The sequence below is a fragment of the Carassius carassius genome, chromosome 24 (genome assembly GCF_963082965.1).
Source record: "Carassius carassius chromosome 24, fCarCar2.1, whole genome shotgun sequence".
NCBI lineage: Eukaryota > Metazoa > Chordata > Actinopteri > Cypriniformes > Cyprinidae > Carassius > Carassius carassius.
The window spans coordinates 10102107-10120293 of record NC_081778.1 but is presented as its reverse complement, the minus strand read 5'-3'; the positions used below and the strand labels follow the sequence as shown (position 1 = coordinate 10120293).

Below are 18187 nucleotides of genomic sequence, written 5' to 3'. Positions count from 1 at the left end.
TAGATAAACTGTACATGTGGCAAGAGGTGCAAATAACAATAGCAGGGGAAGCCATTACTCACCTTGCTTGATGAAATATTCTTACTGCGGTTGTTTGATGAACTTGTGAAAAACTGGAGCGAGAGAGAGGAGAGGAGAAAAGAAAACAGCGATAGGTTCGAATGAAAACGCTAATGACAAGCTAACGAGTGCAGAGTTGCCCACAAAATTAGATTCTATTTGTGGTGGTGTGGTGTTTGGGGACCGGGGAGGGGGGAGGGGGGGATTTGGGATTAAGTTAAATATATCATAAATATATCAAATATATTTTTAGTACACATTCCCATTGCCAACACTTAGTGTCAGATACCTTAAAGGGATAGTTCACCCAAAAATGAAAATTCTATCATCGTTTACTTACCCTCAAGTTGTTCCAAACCTGTATGAGTTTCTTTGTTCTATTGAACACAAAGGAAGATATTTGGAAGAATGACAGAATCAAACATATCTCGGTCCCCATTGACTTCCATAGTAGGAAAAAATATATACTATGGTAGTCAATGGGTGCCGCAGCCGGCCCGCACCGTGAAGCGCCAGTTTCGGCGTCTGGTCTATTTTTTGCACGAGCCGTTAGTGAACCGCATCAATTCCGGCAGGACCACACACCAAGAAACACGAGACAATCCGGTCAATTGTCAAAATATAAGCATTAAATTAAAATACCGCAAGTGACAAATGCGATCATATTTGTGTATCTAAACAGACTAGAAAGGAAAAAAAAAAAACACAACACACACACGCACGCACATGGTTAACTTCATAACTTCTTGGTTACAGAAACATGGTGTATTCATTTTATGAGGTTATTTACTTACCCATGATGTGTTCTGAATAAACAACAACTGAGCAGAAGCGCTTGTCGCCCGCCGCGGAGAATATGCATCTGGTGTGAACAGGCAGACGCCGGACCGCGCGTGATTTTCCGTTCCGCGCCGCTTCAGCGTCGCTTCGGCGTCCAGTGTAAACCAGGCCTTAGACAGCATTCTAGGTTATTACATGCAGAGTTTTAATTAACACCTGTGTTTTTTAAATTGCTATGTTTCGCCGGGCTGCGAAGAAATATAGAGCTGAGTATCATCAGCATAACAGTTAAAGCTTACACCGTGTTTCCTGATGATATCTCCCAAGGGTAACATGTAAAGCATGAAGAGTAATGGCCATAGAAATGAGCAATGAGGTACTCCATACTGCACTTGTGATCGATATGATACCTCTTCATTCACTGCTACGAATTGATGGCAGTCATATAAGTACGATTTAAACCATGCTAATGCACTTCCGTTAATGCCAACACAGTGCTCTAGTCTATGCAAGAGAAAGTTGTGGTCAATAGTGTCGTACACAGCACTAAGATACAATAGCACTTATTGAGAGATACAACCACAATCAGATGATAAGAGCAGGTCATTTGTAACTTTAAGGAGAGCATTCTCAGTGCTATGATACGTCCTAAATCCTGACTGGAAATCCTCACAGATACCATTTTTCTCTAAGAAGGAATATAATTGTGAGGATACTACCTTTTCTAGTATCTTGGACAGAAAAGGGAGATTCGAGATCAGTCTATAATTGACTAGTTCTTTGGGGTCAAGTGGGTTTTTGATGATAGGCTTCAGCCAGTTTGAAGGTTTTGGGGACATATCCTAATGACAATGAGGAATTAATAATAGTCAGAAGGGGATCTATGACTTCTGGAAGCACCTATTTTAAGAGCTTAGATGGAATAGGGTCTAAGATACATGTTGTTGGTTTACACGCATCACCGAAAACACGCTGTGACGAGTGGGGCGCGGCCAAGAGTCATGGGAACGGAGTGAGGCCGGTGGAGTGATTTGGAAATGAGCAACACCTGCGCCACTCACCGGTCTCGAGTGCCACAGAGGAGATCGGAAGGATACAAAAAAGGAGCGACGACAGTGAAGGATGAGAGAGGACCAGGCCTGGGCTTTATTTTGTGTTTTGGTTTTTTTTGTGCGCGGCAGTCGTCCGTGAGGGGCTGTCTCCCTGTTTTGTGTTTATTTTATTATTAAAGTTTCATTTGAATGTTCACCGGTTCTCGCCTCTTTCTTCTGCACTCCAGAAGATCCCTCGCCGCTGAGGTGAATCCACGGTGCCATCGAGTAGGGAGAATGAGTCTGCCGCCGTGGACGCTCGAGACGGAGTGCTTGAGTGAGTTGCCGGGGGAACGGACGAGCTCGCTGCCGGCCGTCCAAGATGTGGAAGGATGGCTGCCGTCCATGAGGGAGCGGAGGAGTCGGCGCCATTCGCCAGGGGACCGGAGCCTGCTGCCATCTGCCAGAATGGGGAAGAGCAGGGAATGGGGGACTACTGCCGGCTGGCCAAAACCGAAGGAGCCGTCGCTGTCCACCGGGCAGTGGAGGAGTGTCATGCCGTCCACCGAGGGCCATCCAGTGCCAACGCCAGGTACCGCGGAAGAGTTCACACAGCTGGTGGAGGGCCGAGCAATAATGTGTCTGGGAACTGGAACAAATGTTTTTTTTTTCTCCTCTCTCCCCTCTATCGTCTCTGTCGCTCCTCATCCTTCCATCGCCTTTTCTCTCGCCTCGTCCGTCTGTCCTTACCCTCGGGTTCCTACAGCCACCGAGATCGGTTCCCACGGCCGGGTGGTGGGGGGTTTTTGGAGTAGAGCGCAGTCTCGTGGATATCCCCCACTGAACCCCCAGTTGCTCCCGGGCACTGGATATAGCTGCCCACTGCTCCAGGTGTGTGTTCAAGGTGTATTCACACTGCTGTGTGTGCGCACTTGGATGGGTTAAATGCAGAGCACCAATTACCAATTAGGCTATAATAGCTACAGCATGTGGTGTTGCCTCATCTTATTCGTTTTTGTTAATAAATGTTTTGTAGGCTATTCTGTCATTGTATCTTACTGTTTTATTGTTGTTCTGCTTTTGTATTAAGAATAACAATTAATCCATCTTTTGCTTTTGTCTCAAAAAGTGAAAGGTGTGTAGATCTAAGCAAAACTGACAATTATCCTTTATTGTAAAACGTGATAACAAGATCATAGATTTGAGAAAATATTAGCTCACCATAGCGATTTAAGAAAGCAGTCAAAATTCTGCTCCAATTGGCTAAGTATCTTATGAGGAATTGTGATTCACATAGAATCTCGCCTGTCCTAAGGACCTCTCATGGCTTATAATTTTAACACAGGTTAAATCTCTTTGATATTATCGACATCTAGTGGTTTCTACATAAATTTCAGATGTGTTCTAAGTCACACAGGTAGGTAAGGCAGCTAAGGCAGGTAAGACCCTGCTCCTGGGGACCTATACTGTCCTGCAAAGTTTTTTACCAACCTTCTTCAGCATATATATATATATATATATATTTGTTTGTTTGTTTGTTTGGCAAATCTTTCATCCATAAACAAAAATGTATAGGCTCACTTACTCTTTCACATGGTTTGATTTCTTTTATTTTGATTGTGAAAAGAAAAAAAAGTTCAACTAGGACAATAATATTTCTTGTTAGTATTATTATTTTTGCCATTTGTCCTAGAACATTTTAAACGTTGAGCACTCGTTAAGCGACAATCAGCTGCATTTCATCCTCCAAACCGCTCTGTGGCGAACGCGTACATAACTGGTTTTAAAAAAAAAAAAAAACAGTCGCACGGCGGTTGTGGGTAATATTCATGGCGGAACTCTGAATCTGTAGTGGAGAGACACGCCTTCTACTTTTCTCTAAAGTGTATTCAAATAGTGGAATTAACTCACATCTTTACCTGTTGTAAAAGAATATTAACGTCCGTACATTTGAAGGGATGGCTGAAACAGGCTCAGGTGAGCGGAGTGTGTGATACTTAGTCAGTCTGCTAAACACTGAAGCTGTTACTGAGCGTTACCGGGACTGTAAACAGATGGTTTTCTACGAGCGAATACTTATTTAAGAATTGTATTCGTACACATTTATCTTATTAGGTTAAACATTTCCAATTTGTCTAATAATGAGTAAAAAGACCTAAATAGATAGCTAATTGCAATGAATGAACCGGCCTAATATTGTTTGTACTGTACATGTATTACATTATGATTTATGTTTGTGTAATTTGTTATGCTATGAAAAATGCTTTTAAGCGTATACATATTTTCGTTATTTAAAAAAAAATTATAATTTTAGGTTCCATTACAAAGGTCAAAGTTATATGTTATACTAGTTTAAATCTGTAGATGGTTTTCCCTCATAAATGGTGGTTATTTCTGTCAGTAGGTACTGCATGATGTGAGTCAAACATCTGTCACTTAACTGCATCTGTTCCCTCTCAAGATCAAGCTGGTGACATGAAACATGACAGCGTTTCATCTCCTGGGATCTCCGATCATGAGAGAGAGATGGCAACCAATGCTTTTGAGGCTTTTAAGGTAAATAATAATAATAATAGTCCTTTAAGGTAAACGAATAGTAATTTGAGCAGGCGATTGTATCTATGGCTGTTCCTGGAGGTCATTGTTGATGTTATAAAGTGATGTCTTCTTTAGGCTGGAAGCTATGACATGTCCCTGAAACACCTTGACAACCTTCAGGAGCTTAACAAAGAGGACTACAAGATTACAATGAATAAAGCGATCACTGAGTTTTATAAAAGTGGGCAGACAACAACTAGCACCCTGAAGCAGATGTTAATGACCTTGAAGAATCAGGTTTGATATTACATATTATATCATTCTCATAAGCCTTGTCATTAGAGTACTGATGCTGATTGATCATTGTTTGCAGATGCACACAGCTGTGGACGATATTGATGGTTTGGATGATGTCGAGAACAGTATTCTCAACTACAATCAAGCAGTGATTTATTACCACATGCGACAGTATTCAGAAGCTATATCCATTGGGGAGAAGCTCTACCAGTTTCTTGAACCTTTTGGTACGTATCAGAATGCATACTTGTACAGTAGAGTGTTGAACTAAGTATTGTTTTTTTGTTTAAACTGTAAAAAAATTTTTTAACTGCACTTGGACTAGCACCAAAAGTGTTAAGTGTTTTAACTGGTCTGGTGCAGTAGTGTGACATGGCTTGATGGGTTTCTCTGTCCTAGAAGAAAAGTTTGCTCAGGCCGTTTGTTTCTTGTTGGTGGATCTATACCTGCTCACCTTCCAGCCAGAGAAGGCCCTGCACCTGTTGGCTGTGCTGGAGAAGCTCACTGTGAAGGATGGCAACAGCAAAAATGGCAAAGGAGAGGTGAGAGATATGTCTCTTCCCAATATATTTTTTTTATTGTTTTGTCCCTGTCTCACTAGAATTTTTAAAGTGTTGTTACAGATGTTAATAAAAGTGTGCCTCACCTTTTAGGCTACATTCTCCCTCTAACCGCCATCACTGAGCAGTTTGATGCTCTCCTCTATATTCCACTCTATGAATGTGTTTCCATTGAGTTGCTCACGGCCCATATTAATGCACCACTCATGTATGAATGAATGAATGAATGAAAGAGGGATTTATATAGTGCTTTATTGTGTATTGCTGTACACCCAAATCGCTTTACAGTCATGCACTGCTCATGCTCAACAGAAAAGCAAAGTCTGCTATTTCTGTTTCTAAATTTCTATGTAGTGTAAATGTTCTTGTTCACAACAGCACTAGTGCGGTTACAGCTGTCCTGGGAAACGCTGGTAAAATGATGCTACCCTATTCAATATTAACTAAGAGTTTTCCCTCAATAAACTCCTAATTTGACACTTATTGATAGGAAGTTAGGGATTAGGGTTAAGGGATATAGAGTCTGGTCATGGTCAAATCTGGCATCAGATCATGCCCTAGAAAGTAAAGAATGGGTTAATATGCCAGTTTTGTGAGATGATAAATTGAGAGTTGTTGCTCCATATTTTGTTTTCTCGACGTTTACAATTTTTTGGGTCATGTGTCATTTACAGAGCACCAACAGCGCAAATAAGGAGTCTTCTTCTCTGAAAGCAGAGTTCACAGCTATGATCGAGGCAGCTAAATCAAAGATGCACCAGGTGAGAGCTGTGAGCGTAATGAATGTTGAACTTGTTCAGGGTTTGGTGCCAATTTACAGCATTAAGATTCAGCATCATTTGAAATATTATAGGTTTGTGATAGAGTTAGACTGCTAATTAGTTCTAAATGATGTTGAATCTGTTCAGAAAGCTAACCCTGAATCTAAAATGCTACAATATATGCTGATCAGCAAATAATCATGAGCAACAGTTTGTCTTAAACAATTATGTGTGCGTGCAGTATAAAGTGCGAGCCTATATCCAGATGAAGTCACTAAAGGCCTGTAAACGGGAAATCAAATCTGTGATGAACACATCTGGAAATGTGAGTAGATTCACAACCCAGCGATTCACACATTACATACGTACTGTAAATGTTGCTCGGGTTTGCCTGCACATGTAATAAATTTGTAATATAACTTTTGTTGGCTGACTGTATTTGCACATTTCCCCTTCAGTCTGCGCCCTCACTCTTCATGAAGAGTAATTTTGAGTATTTGAGGGGAAATTATCGTAAAGCTGTGAAACTCCTCAACAGTTCAAATATCGCAGAGCATCCAGGACCCTTGAAAACAGGTACGCAGTTGAAAACCACGCAAATATGTTTAAAAAGAAGATATCCCCATTGTAATCTCCAAACTTTTCTTTTTTGGGGGGGATTTATCTGAGAGATTGTACACTATAATCATTGATTGCACAGTATAATTAATTAATGTTTTGTTCCAAGAAGTAATACCAAGCAACCTTACTCATTAATCAAAACGTCTTCTTTCCTGGAGTATTTGTACTCCGATTTATTTTTTTTATTTTTTATTTTTTCATTTAAAGGTGAATGCATGAGGTGTATGTTCTGGAATAATCTTGGTTGTATCCATTTTGCCATGGGGAAGCACAATCTGGGTCTTTTTTACTTTAAAAAAGCACTTCAAGAAAATGACCACGTATGCACCCAGCTTGGTGATGGCAGTAATGGGCAGGGTAAGTGAAATGAGGACCTTTTACATTCCAGATCGTACAACAGACTCTGTGATAGACCACACTTCTCAGTGTGATTTTATATATATACATGTATGTATATGGAGATTTTTGCAAACTGTTAAAGAAATTGATAATATTGCAGCTTGTTAATTAATTCTTTTTTTTCCCCACAGCAGCTAAGAAGTTCACAGGCATCCCCATGTGTGCTCTGTTAGCTAATAAGCGCTATGAGCTGCTGTATAACTGTGGGATTCAGTTACTTCATATCGGCCGACCGCTGGCAGCGTTTGAGTGTCTGATGGAGGCGGTGCAGGTGTATCACTCCAACCCTCGACTCTGGCTCAGACTCGCAGAATGCTGCATCACAGCTAATAAAGGGGTACAGACATTAACCCACAAATGCATTTAAAAGTTATGATGAAAGATCTTTGGAAAAACTTGGTGTACTCCAGCAGGTTCAAACCCCCATTCAGTTCAGAAGTTTGGCGTCAGTAAGATTAGTATTATAATTTTTTTTTTTTAAATAAGAAATGAATTGTTTTTATGCTTCTTGATGGTTTGTATTTGTAAGGAAGGAACATTTTAAAGAATCATATCAAAGAATCCTGAAGAAACAAATATATACATCACGGTTTCCACAATAAATAAATAAATATTAAGCAACACAACTATTTTTTGATCAAATAAAAACAGCTTTGGTGCGCTTAAGAGACTTTTTTTATTTCTTGGTAATGTTCTTTCAAAAACATATTCAAATCTTACTGACCCCAAATATTTGAATGAGTGTTTATTTATATTGTTAAAGACCTGTTCCCATAAAATGCCTGTATGATGAATGATGCATGAATTTATGACATACAATTCTTTTTTGCTTCCTTCAGAGCTCAGAGCAGGAAACAAAAGGTTTACCCAGTAAAAAGGGGATTGTGCAGGCTGTTGTTGGGCAAGGCTACCATCGCAAGATTGTTTTAGCATCACAGTCCACACAGAACACCATCTACAGGTGAGGAAGATTGATTCAACCTAATGGGCCTTGACATTAACTAGTTAGTAACTGTGATGTCTGCCTGGTAGGAGCAGACTTCAAATTGCTGAAAATATTGTAATGTCACAGTGTCTCCAGAAGATGTCATCATGATGCTTTTCTTCACAGAAGTAGCATTTAAAATCATTAAGTGATTTCTTACAGAGTCATATCATGCCTTTCAGGATTCAGCCTTATTAAAAATTCTCAGTAAAAAGTATTTCTGATGCACTTGGCATGCTAAAATGGATTTACCCATTTGTGTGTGCAGTGAGGGCCAGTCAGCAGCTATCCCAGTGGCCAGTATGGAGTTTGCAGCAATCTGTCTGCGTAACGCTTTGCTCCTGCTCCCAGAGCACCAACAGCACGATAGCAAACCTGACAACATCTCCAAGAGCTGCAGTCAGTCAGGCAGCACAGAAAGCGGCAGCGAGACCAGCGATGCCTGCAGGTACATGAACATACATGCATGCAACACCAATGCTGACAATAACAGATCCCAAACTAGATTGAATGCGTAGAAGATTGAATTTGCACATTAAAGAATTTACCAGATAAACTCTTTTCACCCTTTGATAATCTGGTGATGTTTGAATTTTTCTTTGGCTGACAGTGGGAAGACTCAAGAGGGAGACAAGTTCATTCCTGCTGCCCCCTCGTCACCCCTGAGAAAGCAGGAGGTGGAGAATCTCAGGTGAGGTCACAGGAGACTTTTCTGCAATTCATTTCTCTCATTTCATACAATTAGCCTGAAGAAGATTTGAATGACTTTTAACATTTGATTTGGCTTGGCCAATTGTGTGGCTGATGTTGTTGTCCAGTACACTTTCTTACTCGGTTTTCCAGTACAAATACACATTCCTAAATCAAGGAACATTTGATTTCTTATGTTAAATCAAATTTAACGCTGTTTATGCTTAAAACAAGAATTAATCTCTACAAAACTGGTAAGAAAAATAAATGTGCTTTTCCCTTAAATTAAGCTTTTTATCTTACCCCATTGGCAGATTTTCTTTTCTTGTTTTATGCAAATGAAAATCACTTTTTCCTCAAGGGGGCACTTGCCTGTTTAGAAAGTTGAATCCTCCATCGGGCCATTTTAAATCTTAAACTTTTTTTTAACAATGATTATGCCTGACTCAAGAGAAACATGTTTTTGTAATATAAACAATATTTATCATATACAGTTGGTATAGAAAAGAACCCCCCTCCCCTTAATATAATCACTTTTTGTTACTTTGCAGCCTGAAATGAAGAAAGACATAGTTTGTTTTTTCCATCTGTATTTACTCAGTGCAACTTATAACGTTCAAGTGACAGAAATAACACCAGCATGTCAGAAAAATAAAAATAAAAAAAACAATCACTGAGTTCTTAAAAGTCAGTATTTTGTTGAACCACCTTTTGCTTTAACTAGCCTTTAGGCTTTTGGGATATGTCTCTGTCTCTACTTACTTTGCACATCTAGACTTTGCAATATTTGCCCACTCTTCTTTGCAGAACTCCTGAAGTTCAGGTAAATTTAATGGAGATTAGCTACACCATGAGTTTTCAACTCATATTTAGGAGGGGGTGATTATTTTAACCTACACAGACTCCTGGCAACAAGCTTAGCTTCAGGCTTGCCTTTAATGCTCTATAATTGTGAACAACCCTTCCCCGGCTAGCCCACAATACACTTCTCTTATTTTATGCACCCACCTCACCATTCGCTCTCGCATTACATTTGCCTCAGGAATTGATTAGACCCCCTTCCTCCCATCTTTGATCCAGTGGGACAGTCTGCTCCAGAGGGCTGGCCGGACGTGGGTTCCCTGTGAAGGGAAGGGGTGTGCTGTGTGGATTGTGTTGACCCTGCACTGACACCCTGATACACTGACACTTTTACGAGCCCAAGCACCATTTACTCAAAGGGCTCTTCCTGGAATCCTGCAGGCTATTGTGTCACAGGCTGCCACTCAGAGCATTGAGCAGTTCTGTTTCCCCCTTTTCTTCTACCCATTCCTACCCTCTTATGGGGCATTTGTAACAAAGCTTATCATTTAGGAAAATCATCATAGATTATATTCAAAACAGTTTTCTTTGAGAGTAAGTTTTAATAGGTAAGTTCATATGCACCCCCACAATTGTTATGGCCCGTTCACATCAAGATTGAATTTAAAAAGCTGAACAAATCGCAAACAAAAGACTATTATGGAAAATAAAACTCATCAGGACTCATTCTGCAAGCAAGATTGCCTAAAACTCAGCAGATATATATATATATATATATATATATATATATGTTACTGCGTATAGTTAGGGTGACCAGATGGGACTGTCCTCATTTTAAAGGGCTGCCTGTTCACCCAAGATTTATAAATGTTACCATGTACATATTACATGTAAATATTACCATTTGTAGATGATTGCTTTTCATAGTTGTTTGTACTACACACCACAGCTCCACAGACACGTTATTTTTTAACTGGCTGAAGAAGAATGACTGGTCACCAGAAACAATCCTGTCATTGGACACATTTTTGTCCCTGGTATTTATGTGCCAATTTATTATAACATTTAAAAAAGTGATGTAAAATATTGGTGAATAAACCAAAACATTTACAAACAGAGTACATTTATTAAAATAAGCTTATCTTACCTCTGACATTCAACACAAATCCAAATTTCAGATGTAAAGAAAACAAAAGTGACATTCTGGAAAATATGATAAGTAAAAGAATAGGAGACACATGGAATATTTTGAGACTGTATGAGTTTGTTCTGATGGGACACACAAGTATTAATTAAATTTAAATTAAAAATCATACAAGTATTTTTTTGTGTGTTAAAAAAAGGGGGGTATTAAAAGTCTTAAATTCGATTTTGAAAACAACCACCAATACCCTGACTACCTCTGAGTGTATTTCACTGATCTCTTTTATCAATGATTTGGGCATTTGACACACTTCCTGTGGTTGGGTTTGTTATGGCTGCTGTACGCTGATTCAAAACAAAGTGCTTCTCTCTTTTTTTCCCCTCTCAATAAGGCCTGTGAAGAATCACCTTAAATCCATAAAATAATGTTGTCCTTGTGATAAAAACGGTTTCATCCGCTTACTTTTCTTTGGACTCTCTCTCTTCACAGGTGCTCAATTCTAGCCTGCAGTGCATATGTGGCTCTTGCTCTTGGGGACAACTTAATGGCTCTGAATCATGCAGAAAAGCTCCTGCATCAGACAAAGCTGTCAGGATCGCTCAAGTGAGTCTGTGGCTCCTCTTCTGGCTGATTTACATCTTTTTGGGGTCCTGCACTTATAACACTCACAACATTTAAGCAAATATTTACCCTCCTAAAATGGCCAATCCTGAGTGATGCAATGTTTTGTCCTTGGGGAAAAACAACAGAAAAAAAAGTGTTTTTCACCCTTTTATCCACCCAAGCTTTCACCTAAATTGCAAATGCTATATTGTAAATGTCCTGGAATTTCTAGATTGGGATGCTTATTATAAATGATTTGGTTTATTTTAGCTAGATTTCCCAGACACAGATGAAGCTGAGACTAAGTGGGCAATACACAATGTAAAGCTGTCAGTTTAGCTGTAATCTTTGACTTGGGAAGTGGCTTTAAATAATGGATTCCGCTCAGTTTTTGATGAGTTGTGTGGTGCTTATGTTCTCAGGTTCCTGGGTCACCTATATGCTGCTGAAGCCCTGATCTCTTTGGACAGAATCTCTGATGCTATTGCACATCTTAACCCGGAGAACGTTACTGATGTCTCATTAAGTGTTTCCTCTAGTGAACAAGAGCAGGGTATGGAAACACACACATAACCAAAAAATACAGATATCAAAGGACCTGATGTGCGATTACTGATATGTTTCTGTGCTGTTAATGACAGGTTCTGATAAAGGAGATCTGGAGCCTGTGGAGTCCTGTAAGTTATTGTTGTTATTATTTTTATTGGATGGATGGATGAATTCATTTATTCGGTTTATTCTTCTTATGTGATTAACATGTATGCACATTTCTGAATTAAAGTTCATTTTTATATTTTTAGGTTTTAGATTTAGTTTTTTAGATGTTTAGATTTTTATCAAAAATAAATAATATATTTTATATTCAATTCTTGAAAAGACAAACTGTGCATATAATCTTTCATTGTTATTCTAAAAAATCGATTACTATTTCTGTATATGGAAAATCTGTTCTGTAAATATTTGCAAATACCGTGCAGAAACATAAAAATACTGTTATTGAAATTTAAGTTCATTTTATTTGTTTAACATGAATAAGTATAAACATTTTGAAACCAAGAAAATTCAATTCAAATTTGTACGCTCATTAACATGCCCTGATTAATTGTCCACAATTAAAACAGAGATAAGTTCGGTCAGACAATGTTAAATTCAGTTCAAGTTTATTTGTAGTGCTTTTCACGATGCAAATCGCTGCAAAGAAACTTTACAGGAAATTAGAGTTTCTATATTATATTTAGTAATAGCTTATCAGTGTTGACCATCTCAAGTTGATGTTCATATAGCAGAAATGTACAATAAAAATCAGGTCCTTCTCAGTCCTTTGTAAGGGCTGGATCCAGACTGAAGCTTTTGTAATTCCTAGTTACCACAGGAAGTTAACCCCACTGCAGAAACATAGAAGGAAATAGAAAAAAAATAGAGTACCTGCTGTTTCAACTAAGCAAAAAGATTGTGTTCAACCCAAGCAAAAGAATGTTAATGTGCATTTGATCAGATGTAACTCAGTACAGGGTATCAGATACATTATGTGAGTGCTTGGCTAAAGAGATGCGTTTTTAATCTAAATTTAAACTGAGAGAGTGTATCTGAACCCCGAACATTATCAGGAAGGCTATTCCTGAGTTTGGGAGCCAAATGTGAAAAAGCTCTACCTCCTTTAGTGGACTTTGCTATCCTAGGATCTACCAAGAGTCCAGAGTTTTGTGACCTTAGGGAGCGTGATGGGTTGTAGTGTGATAGAGCTAAACCATTTAGGGCCTTAAAAAGTAAGTAGAAGTATTTTGGAACTTAATAGGTAGCCAGTGCAGAGACTGTAAAAGTGGGGTAATATGATCATATTTTCTTGACCTGGTAAGGACTCTAGCCGCTGCATTTTGGACTACCTGTAGCTTGTTTATTGAAGATGCAGGACAACCACCTAGAAGTGCATCACAATAGTCCAGTCTAGAGGTCATGAATGCATGAACTAGCTTTTCTGCATCAGAAACATTTAATGTTGTCCATAACTTGGCAATGTTTCTAAGATTGAAGAATGATGTTTTTGTAAAATGAAATATAATTTTCAAAAGACAAGTTGCTGTCTAATATAACACCCAAAATTTTGACTGTAGAGCAATGCAATTTATTTATGTAGTCTTATTTTTTACCTGTTTCTTTACTTTTGGTTTGTGTTGTAGCAGGGAAGCAGATGCCTTTATGTTACCCTAGCTCAGTAAGTTCTGCCCGGTCCACAATGCTCTTCAACCTGGGCAGTGCGTATTGCTTGAGGAGTGAGTACGAGAAAGCCCGCAAGTGCCTCCATCAGGTAAACACTCCTCTCATGTTATGCTTTCAAATGACAATGTCCATGTAGTTAAACACTTAAAATAACAATAATGGAATTAGATGTTTAACAGTCTTCAAACCATTTGTTTCTGATATCTGTGTACGTAGGCTGCTTCAATGGTGAACACTAAGGAGATTCCTCCAGAAGCCATTTTACTGGGCGTTTACTTAGAACTGCAGAACGGTGAGTCACATACAGAGATTGTAATTACACAGTGCCTGCTGGGATATGCTGCTTTATTTTCAGAGGGTGGCTGGTCACCTTTCCTTACCTGGAATTATTTGTCACTTCAGAGTAACCGTTTAAAACTGTGATTGTTTCTTCTGCAGGAAACACACAGCTGGCTCTACAGATCATCAAACGGAACCAGCTCCTCCCGTCTGTCAAGCCCACCTCCTCCCCTGACCTCCGAAAGAAACCAGTTCCCTTCCAGTCATCCCAGCCTGTACAGCCTATACAGACCCCCTCCTCCTTTACACAAGTACTGCGCAAGTGATTCCACTTACACAAACCCCCCAAAACATGCACAAACACATTTTTTTATTTTATTTATAAGGCTGCAGCAACTCAGGATGGATGGGGAGAAAAAAAAACACACACAAAAAAAAAACCAAGCAAGAAACGGTTGTCTGTCGCAGTCTGTTAAAAATATGTCTCTGTTTTGGGGTCTTGGACATTATAAATAAATTTTATTTACACTTATTAGTGGTGTGACATTTATGCGGTCAGTGACATACTGCCATATATGAAATTATACAGATTATGAATAAATTATGTCTGGAAAATAAGATTGAAAATCTGCATGTAGCCCTTATATTGTGATGAGCTAGATCATGTGGTTGTCAAAAATCAGTGGCCCAAAGGTCACTGTTAAGATCTAATTTGCGTAAAATCATGGACACCAGTTGTGGCAACAATCTCTTTAAAATGTAGTTTTTAAACATCTCAGTTGTATAACTTGATTCCTTCTCTACTGCATAAAACTCTAATAAATGTCCTGATTTGTAAAGCTCGTCTCTGGCGTGGGTGGACAGATGTCGGCTTTCTTTCATGTGTGGTCTCTTTTTCCTGAGGGTGGCCCATCACCTTTCTCATGCTGGGTCTTTCTTATGCTAATCTCTCTGTCCCCACACCCACTCTCTTTCCACCCACATCTCTCGCCATTGTTGCACCGATCTGACATCCTGTCAGTGACGCCTTGTGAGCTCTTTTTAAGCCTTTATGGGATTTTTTTTTTTGTCAGCCGTCTGACACTAGTGCCAAATGCAGCTATTGTTCCCCAAGAGGCCTGTAACCCACAAAAAATTAACAATAATTACAATATTGTAAAATGTTTTTGTCTATTTTTAGGGAATCTTGTGTAAACATTAACCATGCCATTACAGGCAAATTTCCAAGGTCAGCTGTTAGTTTCTTACATACATACATTTTTATTCATAGCCATGCATTTTCATGCATTAAGGTTAAATTGGGATTTTGTAGGTGGGCAACCCCTTGGAGCGACTGCGGATGAATGATAAAAATGTGAAGCATGCATCTGAGCTGTGGGTGTGGCAACCCATGCTGCCCTAAAATACTGGTGCCTAGGCCCGGGTTTCTTAATGTTATAGAAAAGCTAATAATTAAATGGTAAATTAAAATGGGGGTGCACAGTTAATCAAAATAAAACTGAAACAGCAACATTTGAAACCTCATGTTATGGGAAAATGTAACTATTTACAAGATGGTATTGTAATTTATAAAAATGTGCCTCACACAACTCCAGGGATAAATAAAGGCCTTCTGTAGTGAATCCATGTTTTTTCTAACAAAAAAATCCATATTTTAAAGATAATAAACACTTTTCCTTCACTTCCGTTATCAGTCATATGAGGAAGGTGTTTCAGCAGCGCATGCCTCTGAGATAAGCTAGTCTCGCGAGTTTCTTTATAGGAGCAAAGGAAGCACAGTTTCCTTACTTTAGCAAAGGAAAACCAGTCTCCTCTTGGTTTATATCCAAATTCTCCGTAATTTTTCTGACAGATGTCAGAAGTGAGAGAAAAGTGTTTATTACGTTTGAAATATGGATATTTCTCTTACCAAAACGCATGGATTTCGTTACAGGGGGCCTTTATTCAACCCCTGGAGCTGTCTGCGGCATGTTTTATTATGGATGCACTCGCTTCATTTGACGACTTGTGGACTGTTCAACTGTAACACCTGCTGACTGCAATGATAGAGCTTGGAATAGCCAGGACAATTTTTAAAGGGGTCATATGATGCTGCTAAAAAGAACATTATTTTGTGTATTTGGTGTAATGAAATGTGTTTATGCGGCGTAAGGTTCAAAAAACATTATTTTCCACATACTGTACATTTATTGTTTTTCCTTTATGCCCCACCTTGGGAATGATTCCCATTCACTTCCATTATGCGACAGACAGACTGCAATGGTTTGAGCGAAAAATCTTTGTTTGTGTTCTACTGAAGAAACAACGTCACCTACATCTTGGATGCCCTGGGGGTAAGCAGATAAACATAAAATTTTCATTTTACGGTGAACTATCCGTTTAAGGTCCTCCTAACCCAACCCCTAAACACCACCTTCACTGGGGCGTAAGCAGATAGTATGAAAACATTGAAATTTGCAGTCAGTATGCCAAAACATAAAGAAAATGAATAATAATAATTGCTATGAGTGATATATCTTTCAATTTTTGATTATCAAATCAAAGGCTGCGATTTATACAATATAGTCTGTTTAAAGTCTATTGTGCCGTTTCAGAATAAAAGAGTGGCACTGTGTTCCTTTACACACGTACAACTTACAGTACAATACTGTGTTTTCAGTGCTGCTCATGGATTTCATCTCCGTATGCGCAGAGTTTGTGCACTGGGAACATTTTTACATTGTTTTACATATTCGCATACTTGCCAAATTTTTTGTGGATGGTTTACAGCATTGTATATATTTAGGAAAAATGTTTTGTTTATGTATAAAATATGTATATATAATAAAAAATCTACATATATATATATATATATATATATATATATGTGTGTGTGTGTGTGTGTGTGTAATTTGTGTGTGTAAATATTTTTTAAGTATATACATGTATGTTTGTGCATTTATATATACATAAATATACACAGTACACACACGTATATGAACAAAAACGTTTATTTTGATGCGATTAATCATGATTTATCATTTGACAGCACTAAAATATTTGTATTGTCATTTGCAGTGTTAGTTCTATTGAACCCAAATGTGATCACCCCTAAAAGTATCGATATTTATTAGCAGAATATTTGTTCTCTGTGATTAGATGATTCAAGCAGTAGCAATACAAGACTTTTTTTTACATGAAATGAATGAAATGTCATATTGCAGTTAAATATGTATTTTGTAATATATATATATATATATATATATATAAGTGAATTTGTGAAAGTTGTTTTAAATACTTTTACTCAAAGGTTGCCAGAATGTTAGCAAAATCAAACAAATTGAATGGAGTTGGAATGGACTGACAAACAAACAAACAAATTATTAATATTTATTTTCTCATTCCATTTTCAAACATTCTAGTACAATTTAACCATTTCTTATCATTATTAACACCCGGGTCTTTCCCATCTGCCAGACAACAAACATTTTCCTGCAGGCTCAAACTGACCTTCTGGGCTGCACCCCGCCCCTCTCTGACCTTTGACCCGTTGGTATGCAGGGACGCCCATTCCTCAAACAGCATTGGTGGCCTTAAGAGGCTTTTGTTAACTAATTTAGACAAAACAAAGAATCCTTGTGCTAATACTCTTTAAACAGGATGACAAATATTTCCCCCGAGTGATTTAAGGAGCAGTTACCATAACCTTGTCTTTAAGCACTTATCAGAGAAAAGATAATTTTTCTGCAGGCTCTTTCATTAAGGTTATCAAATAAGAGCAACAGATTTCAGATATGGGCTCAAATGCCTCCCCTCCAGTCGTCAAATTAACGTATACAGCATCCTGAGGTTTCTTACGTCAATCACAAGTTGGAGGAGTACTCCATTGTATAACATTGGAGTGCATCGCTGAATTGTCATTCAGAACAAATCTCATCGCATTACACACATTTCTAGAAAAAAAAAGTTTATTTTCAGTCACTGTAAATACAAGGAACAGACTCAGAATATATTGCTCTGTTCCAACTAGATTACCCTGGTTACTTAATATATATATATATATATATATATAAACATTAGGTTAAAATAGTATGTACGAATTCACAATTTTCATTCAAAAATTCCTCAAAAGATTTTTAAATATCTGGTAAACATTGCAACTGACCACATATTAAACCCAAATCCCAACACGCAACCAATTTATTCGATAGATAGATAGATAGATAGATAAATAGATAGAGATAGATATTTTGTTGGTCACATCAATCACAGTAAATCCTAACCTCGACCATAACAGTGGCAGCACATCCAGACAGGATTAGTTTGTCACAATCAAATCCATCCATGATTTCTCCGATCTCTGAACTGAATCCATAATTAAAACTGGATACTGTTGGACAGATATTTCCAATTGCTGAGTGAAGAACAACACAAGGAGTTTA

The 18187-nt window shown here is 38.3% G+C and overlaps 1 protein-coding gene across 4 annotated transcripts; it reads left to right on the top strand.

Moving 5' to 3' along the window:
• Nucleotides 1–3667: 3667 nt before the first annotated feature.
• LOC132102780 (CCR4-NOT transcription complex subunit 10-like) lies at nt 3668–14605 on the top strand. Of its 4 annotated transcripts, none has more exons than XM_059507419.1 (19): nt 3668–3848; nt 4333–4427; nt 4545–4706; nt 4783–4933; nt 5106–5248; nt 5941–6027; nt 6269–6352; nt 6486–6603; nt 6856–7005; nt 7182–7384; nt 7887–8008; nt 8301–8480; nt 8643–8723; nt 11157–11270; nt 11693–11823; nt 11912–11947; nt 13448–13575; nt 13704–13779; nt 13926–14605. In XM_059507419.1, the coding sequence occupies exons 1-19, from the start codon at nt 3830–3832 to the stop codon at nt 14090–14092; spliced, it is 2247 nt and encodes a 748-aa protein (XP_059363402.1). In that variant the 5' UTR covers nt 3668–3829; the 3' UTR covers nt 14093–14605. The 4 variants fall into 4 exon arrangements, with proteins under 4 accessions (XP_059363402.1, XP_059363404.1, XP_059363401.1 ...); XM_059507421.1 differs by having other exon boundaries at nt 7179–7384; nt 13451–13575; XM_059507418.1 differs by having other exon boundaries at nt 7179–7384.
• The last annotated feature ends 3582 nt before the right edge of the window (nt 14606–18187 follow it).

Bases quoted from the DNA above. Each gene is read 5' to 3' on its own strand.
- LOC132102780 (XM_059507418.1), top strand. The intron at 8,009-8,300 runs GTGAGGAAGATT...TTGTGTGTGCAG, and splicing joins ACACAGAACACCATCTACAG to TGAGGGCCAGTCAGCAGCTA. The intron at 13,576-13,703 runs GTAAACACTCCT...CTGTGTACGTAG, and splicing joins CCCGCAAGTGCCTCCATCAG to GCTGCTTCAATGGTGAACAC.